This window comes from Agelaius tricolor, unplaced genomic scaffold, assembly GCF_023055355.1.
Source record: "Agelaius tricolor isolate 1412-34295 unplaced genomic scaffold, bAgeTri1.0.p SCAF_24, whole genome shotgun sequence".
NCBI lineage: Eukaryota > Metazoa > Chordata > Aves > Passeriformes > Icteridae > Agelaius > Agelaius tricolor.
The window spans coordinates 10,228,487-10,246,458 of record NW_027269284.1 but is presented as its reverse complement, the minus strand read 5'-3'; the positions used below and the strand labels follow the sequence as shown (position 1 = coordinate 10,246,458).

At 41.9% G+C, this 17,972-nt stretch overlaps 1 protein-coding gene across 2 annotated transcripts in view; it reads right to left on the bottom strand.

Moving 5' to 3' along the window:
* CRMP1 (collapsin response mediator protein 1) overlaps positions 1 to 17,972 on the bottom strand; it is a 50,342-nt gene that overhangs the window by 19,719 nt on the left and 12,651 nt on the right. For both annotated transcript variants that reach the window (XM_071447168.1, XM_071447169.1), the window contains exons 2-5: positions 13,881 to 13,969; positions 8,569 to 8,753; positions 6,929 to 7,093; positions 1,224 to 1,285 (exon numbers count right to left, since the gene is read on the bottom strand). In XM_071447168.1, the coding sequence (XP_071303269.1) occupies positions 1,224 to 1,285; positions 6,929 to 7,093; positions 8,569 to 8,753; positions 13,881 to 13,969 (501 nt within the window). The remainder of the gene's footprint in view (positions 1 to 1,223; positions 1,286 to 6,928; positions 7,094 to 8,568; positions 8,754 to 13,880; positions 13,970 to 17,972) is intronic.

Genomic DNA, 17,972 nt, shown 5'->3' with positions numbered 1-17,972 from the left:
ATGGCTAGAACATCTCTTTTCTGAAGTGCAGACATTTTGCACCATCTTCTTGGAGCCATCATTGCTGAGCTTTCAGCAACATCTTTAATTCAGGTATTAAAAGTTGCAATATTTTATCTAGAGCATGCTTGGTTTTTTAATTGCTTTCTAAGATTCAACAGCCATCCCTAAAGAAGGGCAGTAGTTGATCTTTTTGCTTTTACTGGTAATTTCTGAGCACACATCTACTGAAACAGTTTCCTTTCCAAAAGCTATTCAGCTTATGTGTCCCTGTTTTAAACCAGACTTCAGTAACTGGGAGCCCAGTTTTCAAACACAGATTAAATATGGAGGACAAAGGGTCTTCAGTGTCTACTTTTGTACTAGGGCACTTCAGGCAGCATTGAATGGGCTGCAATATACAGCTTGCAACATGGACATTTAAACAAGGTAACAGCCATTAGTCCAGCCACACACTAAACATTTTTGATGTATTCCTCTCGGCAATTCCAATAGGGAGTTGAATTTAACAAGCACTGTCAGAGAATAGTTATAAATTATTATGTCCAAAATTCCAATTAAAACCACATGTATTGGAGGTGTAACAACAGTTATTTAAAAGACCAAGAGCGGTAGCTCTGGGAATAAGTAAGAAAGAAACATTTTATCAACTGAATAAGCAAACATTATTATTACTAACAGATGCCATTGTCTATTTACAGTGGCCTGATATGTATGGATGGGAAAGCTGAAGAGTCTGGAATCTGTAATGAGCTCTGGACAAACAAGCTCATTGTTATCTCCAGCCCTAATGAGAAAAGGCCACCTCCCCCAAAGAGCAACTCCATTTAGCTGCTTACACAACCAAAAAACTCTTGAAGCCTAAGAACTGCCACTGCCTTGAGTGCTTCATCTTTTTCTCTCTCTCTGACCTAGAGTCCTCAAAATTGCTGCAAAATAAAATGAGTGAAATCCTGAGCAGAGCTTGAGTGGCTGCAATGTTGGGAGACACCAGAAGATCTCTACAGAAGGTGAATGTCATACACTTGAAGAAACACATACAGGTGTTCTGCACAGCTCACAACTGACCCTCCAGAGAGTAAACCACCTCTGCACATTCCTCCCAGTGCCAATCAGGCCAGTGAGAATGTTTCTCTGGGATTCAACCTCAGCAACTCCTCACATGTTGGGAGGTGAGGAAAGAGAGGACAGATCACAGCAAAGAAAAGCATTCAGAGCAATACCTGGCTGTCGGACATTTGGTAGAGATCTTTGTAGGCCATGTAGACTTGAAAAGAGTTCACACCTGTTCCAAGACAAAATTCAAAGGTGTTGCCATGTAAGTGTATTCTTAAATTGTATTTGAACAAAAACTTCAGGAAAAGTAAGTAATAGAGTATGTCTGGACTAGGCTTTTCACTAGTGATTGCCAAAAATCAAGCATGGTTTCACAGCTGCATTACAGCTGCTAGGACTAGAAGCCTGGATGCCCTCTCCTCTGGGGGAATTTTCTGGATGCTGTGGGTAGCCTGTGTTCATCCCTGGAGTAACCCAGCCACCACTGCAAAGAGGATTGCTTGTAGCCAAATCACAGACAAGCAATGGTGGCTAAAGCAAGCATGTAAAGTTTGTGAAGTTTAAAAAACCTTGTGTAAGGTTCTATGAATCAGTGGTTTTCTTTTTAAATTTCTTTAGCTATTCAGAAAAACATTTCAGCTTGATCTAAACTGATTTTTGGTAGATAAAACTACTGGTTAGGTTCCCCCAAAGTGCTGAGAAGGTGTAGGAAATGTGTATCTGAATCAGCATAGAGACTTGCTTTTTCTTGACCTTACACTCCAAAGTGCTTAGCTTAGCTTAGCTGATGGCAGACACTGGGAAGGAGTGGAAACAAAACCTGAAACCAGTTTTATGGGCAGCTCACCACACCTCTTCTTCTGCCTTCCAAAGAAGGAAGGATTTATGCTGGCAGCCATAAAAAACCAAGAAAGACAACAGTTTCAAATTTCAGAAATCCCTTAGAAATGCTAGTGTTGAGTGTCAGTTGTCAATAACCCCTGTATTCAAATCCCCATAAGTGTTGCTATTTATTTCAAAGATTTGGTTATTTACACAGCTTTGTATTCTTACAGAATGCAACTTACAAATTTCTTCTGTTTATAATTTCTGTACACACGAATTCATATTAGTGTGCATATTTGTCCTAATTTTTAGTCTACTGGCAAGACTCCCAGTTTGGTCCAAGGACCAGTACTGTACTTTTCTAGCTAAAAAAAAAAAAAAATTCTAAGCTACCTAAGCTGTGTATGCTGCATTTCAAAATGGCTGTGATGAAAACTGTGCTTCCTGGGGGAAGAAGAAAATGTTCCTGTTTTTCATGTTGTCTACATGAATGAATAAAATGAATAAATCTCTCTGATGAAGATGTAACTCCTTCATGAGTCTAAAATGAGCAAATACATCCTCAAGCAGAGGGTATGACTGCTCACACACACACACAGAATTCATTTATTTACAATTACAGGACTAAAATACCCCAGGATACATGCAAGATAAAACATTTAAATGATCCCTAGCATTATGTCTTCCTGCTAAGTCCAGGCAGCTCAAAGAGAAACACAAAGCAGGGACTGGCCCCTCCTTGCTGACTTCCACGCTTAGCAAATCCAGCCTGAACAGTGGAACTCTGTCAGCCTGTAAGCCCATCCTTTCTTCCCATTTCCTATTTATCATGTTCTCAGAAAACACATATAGCCTTTAATAACTGTAAGCCCTCCCTCTACTCCTCATTACAATTTCAGAGCACTCAGTATGTCCTTATTTTAAAACCTAAGCTTGGCTGGGTCTTGCCTGGGGCCAAGGCTTGCAGCCTTGTGCCCTGAGCCCCTCTGAGTGCTCCCAGCAGGGCCCAGCACACCCATCCCACCTGCCTCAGAGCAAAGCTCAATTTTCTCCCCACAAACCCACCCCACGTGCCAGATGTCCGCTGCACCCAGGAGCCACCTTCCTGCAGAGGTGCCTATGCCCACACAAAGCAAGGAGGACATGTTGGGCCTGCTCCAAGCCATGCTGGCTGTCTCAGTGATGGCACAGGACTGACACCTCACATTTCTCTGTGAGCCCAGGGCTGGGGTGTTGGGATCTCTAGCTGGCCAGAGTGACCCTGAGAAAAGTTTAAAGTCTCTTTTCCCAGCCCGGCACTTGAAGGAGTCAGGGCTCTTCATTTCTCGGTCTCAAGGTTGTTTATTGTATCTTATCTATAAAACTCTTTCTCCTGCCCTGCCGAGGTCTGTCCAGCAGAGCAGTTCCAGGCCCACTGCCTGCCCCCAGGGTGGTGTTATGTCTTTATACTAAAAAGTACGTATACAATGTTTACAATTACTTTCCAACACCTATCACCTATGTTAGACAGTGAGCTTCTACTCTAAACCAATCTGTAAGTGCCACCATCACAGCAGAAGATGGAGGCCAAGAAGAAGAAGGAGAAAGGCTGGACACACCCAGTTCCCTCCATCTTGCCTCCTGAACCACCATATCAAAAACCCCAAAATCAATTTTTTTCCACCCCATGATAACTTCACTATTATTCTACCTAAACTGTTGTGGCTTGCTGGGCTTCATATAAGGTTGGTAATTTGCTCCACGGGTCATAATCAAAACCACAGGTGTTTTGGGCTCTGTGCCAGGGCTCCTGAGCCCCCTGACAGGGGTCCTGGCCATCCTGGACAGCCAGAGGGATGTTCTGGGTTCCCACACTGGGGTACCCATTGCTCTCCCTTATCCTCCAGGCTCTAGCCAAAGGTGACTCACTGCATCACAGTCCTGCAGGAGGTAAGGCAGCTTTCCCTGACTGCTGTGGGGAGAAAACACATCCCCTGACCCAAGCAATATGTATTCTCATCCTTTCTCTTTTATTGCCTTGCTATCTTCTTGGCCCTCTTCTAACCTTGGTAAAATGACTAAGTTTTGCTCTCATTCTGTTTAATGTTCTCCCTGAAATTAATGGGAGCAGAAGGGATCCCAGTAGGGAACCTGCCATAGGATCTTGAGCCTGCTCCTTACCACAGTGCAGAAGCAGAGTTCTCCCATGTAAACACACATTGCCACCCTCAGCCACCACCAGATACACATGCAGTGGAAGAGCATTTCAAGGGCTGCCTTTACAGGTGACAGGTGAGGGTGTGAACAATCCTGCCTTGCAGAGAGAGCACCTATACCAGGTACCAAGATAAATAACACAAATTTACATACACAGGTATCCAAGATTAGACTCCTTGCCCTGGCCTGGTTCCTTGACCTACTCATTGGAATTATGCAGCTTTTCAAAAGCCCTGGTCCGTGGCCTATTGACCTGAATACTTCACATCTGTTACATACTACGTTCTTGTTAATGTCCTACTTGCTCTCACACCAGGGGTACTCAACAGAATCCTCTCCAGATTTTAGGCAGGACTACAGTGTACTCCTGAACTTTCTGAACAGTGACAAAGTCAAAGTAACCAGTGAGGCCTCTGTCAGCAATTTTAGGCTCTTGGTCCTTTGCATATACTGAAGAAGCTCAATCCCAAAATAGCAGCTGAAATTACACAAGTCTGAGTGTTTATAATCAATATTTGTCTCTACAAAATCTTCAGGCACTTCCAAAGCCTGTGTCTCCTTAAATTAGCGTTGTATTAATTTAAAACTGATTATATTGTTCAATTATACCTCATGACAAGGCACCTCGACAGCCACTCTGTGAGCTCCCCTGTTACTCATGCTGATTGCATTAGGCACATGTAGCTCTGGAACACAATGAGCTGAGCCCTGTCACTCAGCTCACTCACCCACAATCAGCCAAGAACCAATTCAATCCAGATTCCCAGCTGATGAAAACCAGGGTCACTCCACTGACATCAAGTCTATTTGCACCAGCTGGCTTAAATGTTTCCAATTATCAGGAAATATTACCCATTAATTTGAAAGCCCTTGCCACGCTGAATTATTTCCTATTGTGATGTCTCACCCTTACCTTGTGTCTCCAACACGTGAGAGTAACTCACACTGCCTGCCTGAGACATACATGAGAACAAAGGTGACCCCTAATGCTCTCACCACTGAAGACACCACCAAGGCTCCATCATAAATCTCAGTTCAGGAACCAATGAACAGATTTCTGCTTCCCCTGATGACTCAAAGGCAGCTCAGATTTACATAGAAAATGCATATTTCAATAGTTGGAGAAAACTATTAACCTAACTGTCTGCACCAGGCTTTTAATGTAAACCCTTGGGCAAATTTGGGAGTGCTGAGCCATCTGTGGTCAGGGAGCTCTGGAAAATAATATCCAACCTTTGAAACAAGGCACAGTATACTTGTCTTGAGAGTACAGTCAGCTAATGCACAGCAGCAGATTCACGTTAATGCCGATAGCAGGCAAACAGCACAGATTTAGCACAGCCTGTGTTGACAGATGTCATCACCTTGTAAAAATCCTCTATACTGGAGACCTATGCAAGACCAGCTGCAGTCTCTCTAATTATGTGCAGTCTTGCTGATGGAAGTGTTTTGTTGCCTATAATCTGGTTATGCAGCACATGTACTGTTAGCATCCTGTGGCATGGAATAAACTCCCCCGGGTGACTGCACTTCCATGGCATCTCAGCAAGAAATTCTTCACTCAAAAATAGCATTTTGCTTTTTTTTCCTACTTTGATAATACCTTTCTCTATAAAGAGAACCTTTCACATCTAAGTCAACACCAGCTCTACAAATTGCAAAGGGTGCTGCATATACATATCACTTAGGTTTCCCAACAGAAGAGTCATTCTGATTTGCCCATGGAAACTGCATGCCATTTCAGAAAATATTCCCTAATTAATATCCATATGTTTTCAAGGAAAGCAGAAAATGAGAAATATGTGAAAATATATGATTCTGAAAATACAAGCTGTCAGGCACAATTTCAAGGAACAAGATCTAAGTTAGGATCTTCTGAAGGCTAGATCCCATTGCCCACAGAGGTATCTGGTGCCACAAAGATGCTCTCCATATATGAGACTGCCACATTGAGCCAGCAAGTGTGGAAATGCATTTAGGAGAGGTTTCATCTGTGCTATTCTGAATTGGGAGCTGGAGTGCAGGCAAGGTAACCTATAGCATCTCACAGAATAGTAGGCCTGTTCATTGAACACAGTCAAACCCATAGAAGTGTTGTAGATTCCTAAATAAGGGACCTTGACCTTTTTTTTTGCAAGTGTTAAAACATAGCATCTTCTAGTAACTTCAGGAAAAGCCAGCAGAGAGAAACACTTGAGAAAATCAGGGCATTTTTTCAATATTAGATACCTAACTTTAGCATCTCTTTTTCTAATAACTGGAATCTTCTAAAAATACAGGCATGTCTTATTTTACAAAATCAAGTCTCAGCAAATAAATTATTCCAATTCACTGCTGCAAAATGAGATCTAGCCTGTAGTGACATTTTCAGAGCCCCATGTGCTCTTCATATTCGGATTTAATTGGAGGCAGCTGAATCAAATCTTTCAGTCTAGTTAAAACCTGAACCACTACTTTGAAATGTTTCACTTTCTTCATTCATTAAATAGAGGATCTAAGGTGACTGGGCTGATTATCCTAAATACTCATCTTTGAGTTTAACCTTCAAAAAAAACCTACCTATGCAATGTCTGAGCCTATTTCCACATATATAAGAAAGGAAAAAGTGATACATTTCTTTATGACATTGTAAGCATCTTAATCTTCCATGTCTGTACTGGAAAAAATCATATATATGCACAAAGTTTTAGGTCCATTTTACACAGCAGCAAGTGAAAATACAAGTTCAAGGTAGTGAAGAACCTTAGCCAGCATAGCCAGTGCCTATGCATTCATTAAAATACTTTAAAATTTCACCTCCATATGATATTTCGATAAACCCAAAAAATATTACTACATTTCAATCACTAACCTTTGTCTTGCACGAGTACTTCCAGCTCTTCTCGAATCCCATCATACCAGCTGGTGATGTCCACATGGAGAGCATAATCACAACAGGATTTGGTATCAGCTGCCTCATGCCACTTCTCAAAGGAGGTCAGTAAACTAGTTCCAGGTTCTGGAAGCACATGATCAACTGAAAAAGAGATTGAGTGTCTGTTAGCAGGACAGTATGCACACTGTTCAGATTTCCCCAGTGTGAGCAGCCTTCCAGCACCTCAGCCAGAAGAGCAGCCTTGGAGGCAGTCTGTGCTGCCTGTAACTCTGGGGTGTCAGCCAGGTCCTGCTGCCCCAGGTGCAGCAGACTTTGTGAACAGTCTATTCTAAAGATGAGTCTGGCAACCTGCTTGGTGCAGCATCAATTGACCTCACAGTTTAGGAAACATTTGTCTTTCCCCTTACGGTATTGTAAGAGACCAGAGGTTCTGGCCTTCACTGTAGTTCTTGTCTGATGAGTCCATTTCTATGTATTTCACAGTAAGCACAATAATTAACCAGTGCCTCACAGTCTCTGAACTGGCCCACTCTGCCCCACCAACACATCAGTGCAGATGTTCAATGTTTTCTCAGCAGCCAAAACTGGGAATACAGCCAAAGGTTTGAACAGGGGTGACGTTGAGCACAAACACTGTCACACTATACAGTCCATTGAATGCCTTGCCTCTCCCCTGCCTCAGCCCTTCTGCCTCTAATGGTGCCACACCATCCACTGACACAAAGACATGACTACTTATGCATAGGTACTTCTCTCTGCAGAGCTAGTTAGTACAAAAACAAATCAAGATGGGCTTACCAGTGCCATCTGCAAGCCTAACTCAACACAGGAATACTCAACTGAAGAACACAGACTGAAAAAAACTATTAACAAAAGGAATGAACAGCAGTGCATTTTGTGCCTATGGCCATAGAATCTTTTAGCTGATGCCTGCTGCTGAATATGGGTAATAGGTAACACCAAAAAAAAAATCCACATCCCCATTCAGAGGGAGTAAAACTCCACTGGGAAGCTCCTCTCCACAAGGAAGCTAAGACACTTTATGACACCTGAACAATTGCCTCACAACATCTAACCAAAGTCAAGTCACAGCCAGAAGGAAAGAGATAAATCATGTCCCACCATCTGTAGACACAAGAAGGGTCTTTAACAACATGAAACACTTCTTCTTTTCACCAACAAAGATGTTCCTCTGGGACATCTCTGTTAAGGTCTTCCTCAATTCCTGCTGCCAAATCCAAGTTCATAAATAAGCATATCTTCTTATTTTCAAACCTCTTGAAATGGCAGTAGGTGGGAACAGCAGATCTTTGTCAGATTTTCTGTGCCATATACTTACAGCACTACCTACACTGCTTTCCAAAAATCCCAAGATTACATACATTATCCCTTAGTGCTTGTTCTGTACTTCAGAGGAAAATCCAAGAGACAATTCCACATGCTGGTATTTCTTTCTGAGGATGGGTTCATTTTCCGGCCAACCCTGGTTAACAATGATGAATGGATCTCAAACACAATGCCCAGAAATTTGAAGATCCATTCTAGATGATCTCAGAAAATCAGAATGAAGCCTCTGGTAGCTATCCCCACACAGAGACAGCTCTGCTGGTACTCACTGATCATGGTGGTGCCCCCTGCTAGTGCTGCTTTTGTGCCTTGATAGAAGTCATCAACAGCAGTCATCCCTTGGTAGGGCTTCTGTAGGTAAGTGTTGACATCTATGCCCCCAGGAATAACCATGCGCCCATTAGCCTCTATGGTCTTGACTCCTCCAGGAACAATCAGATTCTCTCCTATTTGCCTGCACAGCAAGGAAAGCCAGTATTACTTTATTGGAACAAGCACAGAGGGCAAAGCTATTTGAGGCATGTAGGGGAGAGGGAGCCTGGGCCCATACAGCAGGAGGTGGGTCCCCAAAGGCAAGGTGAAGCTCAAGCACACGCTCCCTCTGCCCTGCCCAGCACAGCAGAACAAAGCAGAGCAGAGCTGACTCTCTGAGCCATGAGCTCTGTTTGCTTTGCATGGCTCTAGTGGCCAATAAAGGAGCTGTAATGCTCCAGCATTAAAAATTGATTATTTTTTATATGATTTCTATCTTTAAACAATTCAAATTATGTACACTTAATGCTCTCTTGGGGGCTCCAGTTTTGTATACTAGGTTCTTAAATAAAAATAGGAAAACATAGATCAAATATGGGAGCAAGCTGGAATTGTAAAAATATATAGCAGAAGCAAAAGGCAGAAAATTTTATAATTACTTTGTCATCATGCAATGCAAATATATCCTTAAAAAGAAATCTAAATAACCTAAGATACAGAAATACATATCTAAGAGACCTAAACATGTTTAATCTACCATGTCCCATATTTTCATCCTCCTCTTGAAGTTAAAAGCCAGTGAAACATTCTGCATAACTGTGTGGAAAAATTATAATTAGCCGCTGCCGTATTTTTCCCCTCAGGTCTTCAAAGCAGGATTTTTTTTTTCACTATTCAAAATATTAATCTGTCCCCCATACCAATATCAAACTACAGATACTTATGATCAAAATACTTGTATTATTCATGGACTCAATTACAAATAAATTAAACTTTTTAACTTTTAAAGCCACACTAGAATTTATTGTCTACTTTGCATGGCACCAAACAGGGAGAGAGGTCTATCTGGAAGCCATGTCCCTGCAGTGTTACACCACAATATATTTGGGCTTAGAGGAAACTGTGAGGTAATTAAAGTTCATTTAGTTTATCTTATATTACAGACACAGAGTTCTTGGTCCTAATTTTCTTTTCTCTGGATAAAATAGCTTTTATCCACAGCTAAATAAATACCTCAGACATCTGAGCTGCTGAGTCTGTTTCCCCATATTAAAAGGCAACTCCCACCTACAGTTCAAAACACAGCAACTGATTAACAGCCAACTGTGATAAGGTAGAACCAGAAGTGAATACAACTCTTCATTAAAACCAGTGGGAAAAATAAGAAAAAGGGGGATAATTATTCACATTGGAATCTGGCCAAACTGGCAGAGTTAATAAATAGCCCCAAGAGGTCAAGAATTTGTTTCATATGTTATGCAAAAATGTCACCTCCAGCAACTCGTCTCCTGCAGTGCCCCGGGCTCTTGCTGGAGGGAAGCACAGCCATTCCATGGGCAAACTCCTCATGGGCATCCCAGGATGGGGTCACAGCTCTGAACAAATCCAGGAGGGCTTACTCATGAGAGCTGGCACCTGCATGTCTGGCACCTAACAGTCATCAACATGTGCAGCACTGCCATAGCCTGTGTGCAGCTGCACAGTGTGAACAACACCCTCACAAACAGGGAACCGACCTGGATGCAAAAACCAGCAGCTGCCCAGCACTTCCAACTGCATAAACAGAAGCTGCAAGCAGCTCTTCTGTTTTAAAATGTGCCTTACAAAGGCATATCATAAGGCACTGCACCCATGAGCAGATTCAATGGCTGTATAAAATTAGGTAGGCCCATGTGTAGCAATGGTGTTGCACTACTTCATTAGTCAAATATATCCCCAAGATTTTAATCAGAACAATCCTCTATTTTGTAGAGCATTTATGTGGCTAAGAAATTGAACCGGGAAAAAAAATTAACTATGACCCATCTCCTTTGAGTACCTCCGAGGAGTAACTGCACTTCAAGTACTAACACACCTTCTGAGAATAATATTAATGAAAACTTTCACAAAAAAAGCAACTAATTTTTATTTTCTTCCACAATCAGTATCTATCAATTTCTTCCTCAAGAAGACACATGTCCTAACAAAGTGAAAGTGTGCTACCTATACATTGAAGTTTTTTGATGATTCAATGCTCATTATTTTCAGTGTATGGTTGAGTAACATCTTATTCAGCTGAAATCATCCATATTGAAGTGACATGGGACCAAACAGCCTTTGTGGATGATGCTGCACTGCTATCTGTCAGAAACCAGTCTCATCTATTGCCCTGGCATCAAGATTAAGGCTGGGAGAAGTCTGATCTTCGCTGCTGCTCAAGGTTATTTTTATTCTGTCCAAGTAGAACAAAGAGTAGGAGATAATGTGACAGGATTCCCGAATTGCTCACTCATTAATGCAAAGTGTATGTGAGTAAGAATGGAGTTCTATTACTTGTGCGTGAAAAAATACAACAGTGCAGACAACTGCATTCTAGACACTGTACAAATGACTGAGCTGGTTTCCTCATATGTCAGCAACCAGAAAACTCAGACCCACAGGAAGCTGATGCTGTCTGCCATTTTCAGTTGAACAAGTTGGTAAATTCTGTTGTACATGAGCTGATTAAAGCACAACAGAAACAGCAGGCTTCAGCTCTTCCTAAGCTTCATCCAAGGAAGCTGAAAACCTACCCCAGAACTCTGTGGTGGTGCTTCTGCAGTTATCAAACCCAGACCTTTTTTAGGCATCTGAGGTTCCCCCTAACTTGACTCATCACTTGCCCAGCTCTGGAGGCCATGCCCCAGTCCCCCACCCTGCCACTGTTTGTCCCTCCAGCCCAGAGGGACCCAACCCTTCTCCTTGGCAGGGATGGAGCAGAAAACAGCAAGAACCAGACCATGACCTGTCACTTGGCACAGGGCTCACTTCCTCATGTGATAAGAGAGGCAGGAGAGATGTAGGCAAAATACATTATTTATATGCCAATTTAAATTACCAAATATTTAAAATACTATTTAGATAATGGAGAATTGCCTCTCAACTGCCATCTGAGTGTGCAGGGCTTAAGTTTCAGGTAGGAAAAATCCACATGCACTGCTGCTCCTTGTACCTAGGGAGCCAGTTTGAACATTGATTGGCAGGAAGAAACATCGACCATCCTCCAAACTATAGCTATCTTCAAACACACTCAAGGTTACATCTGCTTTCCTCTCTGCAGAATGATCTGCATTAAAAGCATTAAAAGACCCAAATCTTTTCATTAGGCTGCAAGAGAAACCCAACCCTCTCTTTTCCAATCAGTTTTCATTTCAGAGCGAGAAAAATAACCCAGATCTTTTATAGCCCGGTAAAACCAGGACACTACTGCCTATTCTGGGCTGAGTGGTTTGGTGTCTGCTCCATTCTGTGTTAGAATTCTGTATTATCAGCAGGATCTGCAGCTGGAAAGTTATAGCATCAACTGAAATGCAGATGACTGAATTTCAAAGTCCAGCTCCAAACAAGCTTGAGCCATATTTAACAATGATGTTAAATATTCAGGCACAATGGACAGTTCCACCTGAAAAAACTGAGAGATCAGACAAACCCAGAGCTTTCTTAGGTTGCAAAATTTATCATCTGAACACAGTAAGAACCCAACCCCATCTCACAGCAGGCTGCCCTCACAAGAGGGGGCAGGACTTCTTGCACAGTTTATAAAGAAAAATCTTGGGTCGTCTAAATCTAGGGCATCAGGCATAACTCAGGGTGCTAAATAGAGAACTTGCCTCCTTGTGCAAAGATAAATGCTTCTTAAAAATTAAGATCTTGCCTGTCTGTTCATTATTAACCCTAATTAGCTTGGGCAGCTGAGATACTTCCTGGAGGTACAGATCCACGCACGGATTTCAGAGGGAGTCAATGGACTTAATAAGGGCAGGTGAAAGCTTGGCATTGCTAACCTGCCCACTAACTACCATTGCATTTCTGGAATCAAAGCCAAAAATTCACAGCAGTTTCAGGCTCTCATGCATTTAGTTGTTTAAATAGTTCTGATACTTACAAGTGTTAATAGAAGATTTGTATCTGAACTAACAAAATCATGGAAAAACTCAACAAAAACACCCATCAAAGAGAGCACAACTTGGATAACTGTTGCTTTAAAAATAGATGCATGTTCAAAATTTTGTGTCCTCTCCACTTTTGCCACTTCAATTAACACTACAAATATAAAGGCAGAGTAAAGTATTAAAAAGAAAATTTCACAGTCCATTGATCAAAGTGTTCAGATTTTTTTCTGTTATAATAACCTGAATCATAATAACATATGCAGTCACAGATATATAAAGAATTAGACTTTTAATCTGATGTTACATTCTTAAGGAGCTCTGAAAACAAGTAGGCAATTAATTATTTACCAGATAACCATAATTATATTTCTGTGCATCAAATTGTAGCCACTGGAGACCAAGCTTCTTAGGTCACTAGTGAAAGTGTTTAGCAACCATGAAAAAGGCTTTGATCCTTGTGTACATCAGAGTGCTCATACACTACATAACTTTGCAAACCTTAGAGACCCTCATCTCCACTAAGCCAAGGCAGGACCAACAGAGCACATGGACATCTCTGTTACAGTTTCCCAGGCTAACAGTAACACAAATTTCAAGTTTTTCACCTAACAAATACTTTCCCAGTTCCTGTATTTTATAGCCTGATAAATCAGGACTTTCTTTCTAATTGTGTAACAATGCATAACAACATTATAGGAACAGAACGTGCTGTGGTTCAGCATTAACCAAGAGGCAACTGAGACATAGCAGGTCCTCATTTGCACCATGCAACATGAGGCACATTTCAGATTTCTGTGCCCTACAATCCTTGAGAGCATGGCTGCACTTGCACTGACTAGGTACAGGGAGAAAAACTGTAGAGAGCATTCTGCCATTCAAGGACTCAAAAGGTTTCCATTGTCCTTACCATTACTTCATTTCTTGAGAGTGCCTACTTGCCTTAACTATTTCAGAAGAAACTGTGATTGAACTGTTCGAAAAGCAAATATCTTCAATTTACAGCAAAGAAATTTTCTACTTATCTAATCTTAGTGAAGATAAAATGGCAGAATTTAATAATTAAACACTCCTCAACTACAGTCTCACATTTAGAGGTCACTGAGATTCTACCCACAAAAGATTTTAAGTCAGCACTATCAAGAAATCACAATAGTCTGTGTTAACACGCATGCAAAAAATAATATTTAATAAAAACCAACTTTATAAGTCCATCTTCAAGGTACAGGTCTGCATAGAAGGAGTGGTCATCATTGATAATTCTTCCACCTTTAATGAGCAGTCGGTCACTCTGGAGGAAAAAAAGGGAAAATGAGTTTGTCAAAATAAATAAACATAATAATGCACATATGATAACAAATATGCTCATATTATAAAGAAAGCCATTAATATCAAACACTATTTTATATAAAGGGTTCCTGTGGGTACACAGTGGACAGGATAGTTTCATTGATAGTTTCAGTGGACATGATAGTTTCATCCTATTTCAGGAGAGTTTCAGTTTATTCCTGACTTTTGGAACATGAGACCTCATTAACATCACAGTTCATTTTGCTCAAAGCATCAATCACTGCACACAGAAACACCTGCAGTGCCACTACACTCCCCTTTTATCACCTCATTGCACAAGGGCCAAAAGGGAAAGAAGCCCCCAGAAGAAACTGCCCAACACTGCAATGGCCAAGCTGAGCTCACTTGGCGCCCTTGGCATCTCTGGAAAAGTAACAAAGGTTTGAATGGAGAGTCACAAGGTCCTAAGAGGCTGCTTAGCCCTTCCACTTGGAAATTCCTCACCAGGGAAGCTCCTTCAACACCAGCCCAGCAGGAGCAACTCCTGTGCAGCAGCCAAGGGACACAGCCCATAGCTTGTGCCTCCTGTACCATGGTACAGACCCACAGCTGAACACAGAGCTTCTATGGGCATGAAGAATTAATTGTAATCAACTCCTGGTGTTTTCTAAAATGCAAGGAAGAAAACTTTTTTTTTTTTTTCCAAGAAGGACTGTTCAAAATATAAAGTCTGCAAGAGTTACTGTTCACAATTGTCTGCTTATATTCTTCTCTATTCAAATGGTTATATTCTGTTCTCAAAAACTACATTTTATAGAAAACAGATTTTACCAGTGCATATTCTAGAGAACCAATACTTAAACTCTCTCACTGAAGAAGTCATACTGGAAATGCCAGCCCCCTACCACCTACCCAAAGACAGGGCAAGTCAGGCAAGCACTCCAGTGCTCTTCTGACTTTAGCTGGGGTAGTTAATCTTCCTCACAGCAGCTTGTAGGGGGCTGCTTTGGATTTGTGCTGGAAACAGTGCTGATAGCACAAGGATGCTTTACTATTGCTGTGCAGAGCTTAGAGAGTGAATGTCTCCTCTGCTCAGCACCAGGAAAGAGGCTGGGTGAGCACAAGGAACTGGGAGGGGGATAGCTGGGACAGCTGACCCAAACTGACCCAAGGGATGTTCCATACCATTTGCCATCATGCTCAGCAATAAAAACTCATGAGGAGGTTGATGGAGGGAGCACTGCTTCAGGACTGGCTGGGCATCAATAGGTGGGTGGTAACCAATTGGGCTGTGCATCACTTGTCTTTCTTTGGTTTTATTAATATTTTTTATTTTCCTACCAATTGCATTATCATCATCACTATTATTATGATTATGCTATTTCCATTATCAAAGTGTTTCCATTTCAACCCAAGAGTTTTTTCACTTTTACTCTTCCAATTCTCTCCCCCGTCCCACAGTGGGGTGGGGTGGGGTGGGGGAGAACTGAGCAAGTGGTTGCGTGAGGCTGAGCTGCCAGCTGGGGTTAAACCATGACAAGTACACTTTAACACTTTTGGAAAGAATTTTGCCAAGTGACTGAATGCTGGAGAACTCTTAAAGAAGTCAGAACAATTTTTTCCCATTCATACATAAAAATAGCCATTTAATATAAATTATTTCCTTGGCTCGCCAGACAATAGCTCAGAATCTCCAGTTTGTCCATGTTTTATACTACTCAGTCCAGATTCAATTCCAATTTAATTACAGCGTGACTCAGGCATATAAACTATGAACGTCCTGAGTTCCCACTTTAGAAAGCAAACAAGTTGATATATTCTTTATCTATAAAACCAGGACAACAAAACCAATAAATTTCTAAAAAACTGTTCATTAAAAAGCGCTAAGGCAGAGCTAGGGGTGTTACGATGTAACCTCTGTTATGCAATGCACATTTACTTTTTAGCTCGTACTTGAACAATTTTGCAGGTTCAAAGCATTTATAGCCCTCTGTATCTTTCTAGAAAAAGGGAGAAACAGACACTTTTAAAAGAGGAAGAAGGGGGGGAAGATATTTTAAATACAGTGCACAACAAAAGAGTATATACACAGCAGGTCTGAAGCTCTTCTCCAGGGAAGTGCTGCAGCAGCAGCCTTGGGGGCCGGGGCGTAACCAGGGCACAGAGCTATGATGACATGTCCCCAGGACCTGCCTCAGACATTGTCACCCTGTCATTAGAGAATGGAGATGAATGCAAGTCCTCCATCTGGAATTTGCCAGAGCAGGCTCCCTGTTTTCTCCCCAGCCTCTCTACTGCCACTTGTAATTGCAGCAGGACTTGTGAATCAGCAGCCAGAATAGTAATAAGTTATTCTGCCATGTGCAGGCAGTTGCACCTCCTCCCTATGATGATTTACTGCACTGCCTGCTGACCTGCAGGGACCACCATCTTGTGAGCTCTTTTTAAGCTCATTCAATTGCCTTCCTAAACATTAACACTGTCCAATTACAAGAGGCACTAATAGAGGCAGGCAGTGTTCCCAGAGCACTGCATCTGTCACTGCTAAGGAGTGAAAAAATCAGCACCCTCATCAAGAATTTCTACATTTCATTTATTTTAAAACAGGAGAAGATGCATAGTAAGTAGAAAGAAATGTAAAAGGCAAGGAAAATAAAACAGACTAAAAGCTGAAGCGCAGCTCCACAAAAATAACTGCAGACATAAGGATTTTAAATGTTTTTACATATAGATATAAATATGTAAGTAACAAAATTAGGTATTAGAATAAGCTGATCTAAAAAAGATACAAATGCAGTTTTAAGAAATAACTCAATTATGGAGTCAGCCATTAAATTAGGCCTCATATCCTGTAAAGGATTACTGAATGTTCAGCTACAAAGTCTCTCCTTGTTCAGAATTTTGGAGGGTGTAAGAAATTCTGGTAGAGAATAAATAACCTGCACTTCATGGAGAATTTGAAAATTTTAATTCTTTGCACCTCAGAAGAAAATACAAACAATTCAGAATTGTTGCAAGAGTAGTCCTGCACCTGAGGCTAAGGTTCCCCCAGCTGGGTATAGGAAGTCATGGAAGACTGGGCTGCCAAAAAACCACACAACCCCAGGCAGCCACTGGGGACAGTGCTGTGGAGCCTTGCCCAGCTTTCATCAGAATCTGAGAGCTGTGGAAGCATCTCTAGCATGCTTCCATTCCAGCATATCAGCCAATTCAGAAGAAAAAGAGTTCTGTTGGAACATCTCCAACCACCTTGATCTGCCAAGTGTAGGACACATTGCAGATTGCTGCGGAGCAAAGCACCTTGAGGCAGATGGTGTTGATGGGCACCAGCAGCCCAGGTGAGGTTTGGGTGTCCTGTGGACACCTCAGCTGCACAATGTGCCCAAGCAAACCAGCACTGCCTCAAACACCCTGCTCCAGACCAGGGCTTGTCCTTAGCCAAAGCAGCAGTACCCAATGCCTGGATGCACAGATCACAGGGGTGCACTTCCATGAATAGGCTGGAAAAATTACACAAAAATAAATGACTAGAAAGGAGACACAGATTAATGTTGACAAGAAATTTGTTCTATTCTTCATGAAACAAGATTTCATACAAACGATTAGTTCACATGCAGTATTCATTCCGTGGTACAGCACAGGCTTCAGGGACAGCCACTGGAGCCTGGGTGATCCTGCACTGGTTTAGGTCACTGGTCCTTGCTGCAGGGAAATCCTGAACAGAAACCTGGGCACACACAGGCTCTGTGAAGTGGGTTAGCACAGGCAGAAGGCTGTGTGTGACCAGGGGCCATTCATTATTTACCAAGGGCATGATGTCAGGCAGACTGCTTGCAATTTTCTTACCAAGTGACAAATGTCCAGGTAAACTAGGGACCAGAGTCCCCTTCTCCCTGTTTCAGGCTGGAGGAGAGACACACTCTGCAGTGCCCTGGGGAAAGCAGTGAAGGAAGGGAAGAGTGACCTGAAGTTCCTGAACTAATCCTGGCAGTGCTGGCCTGTAT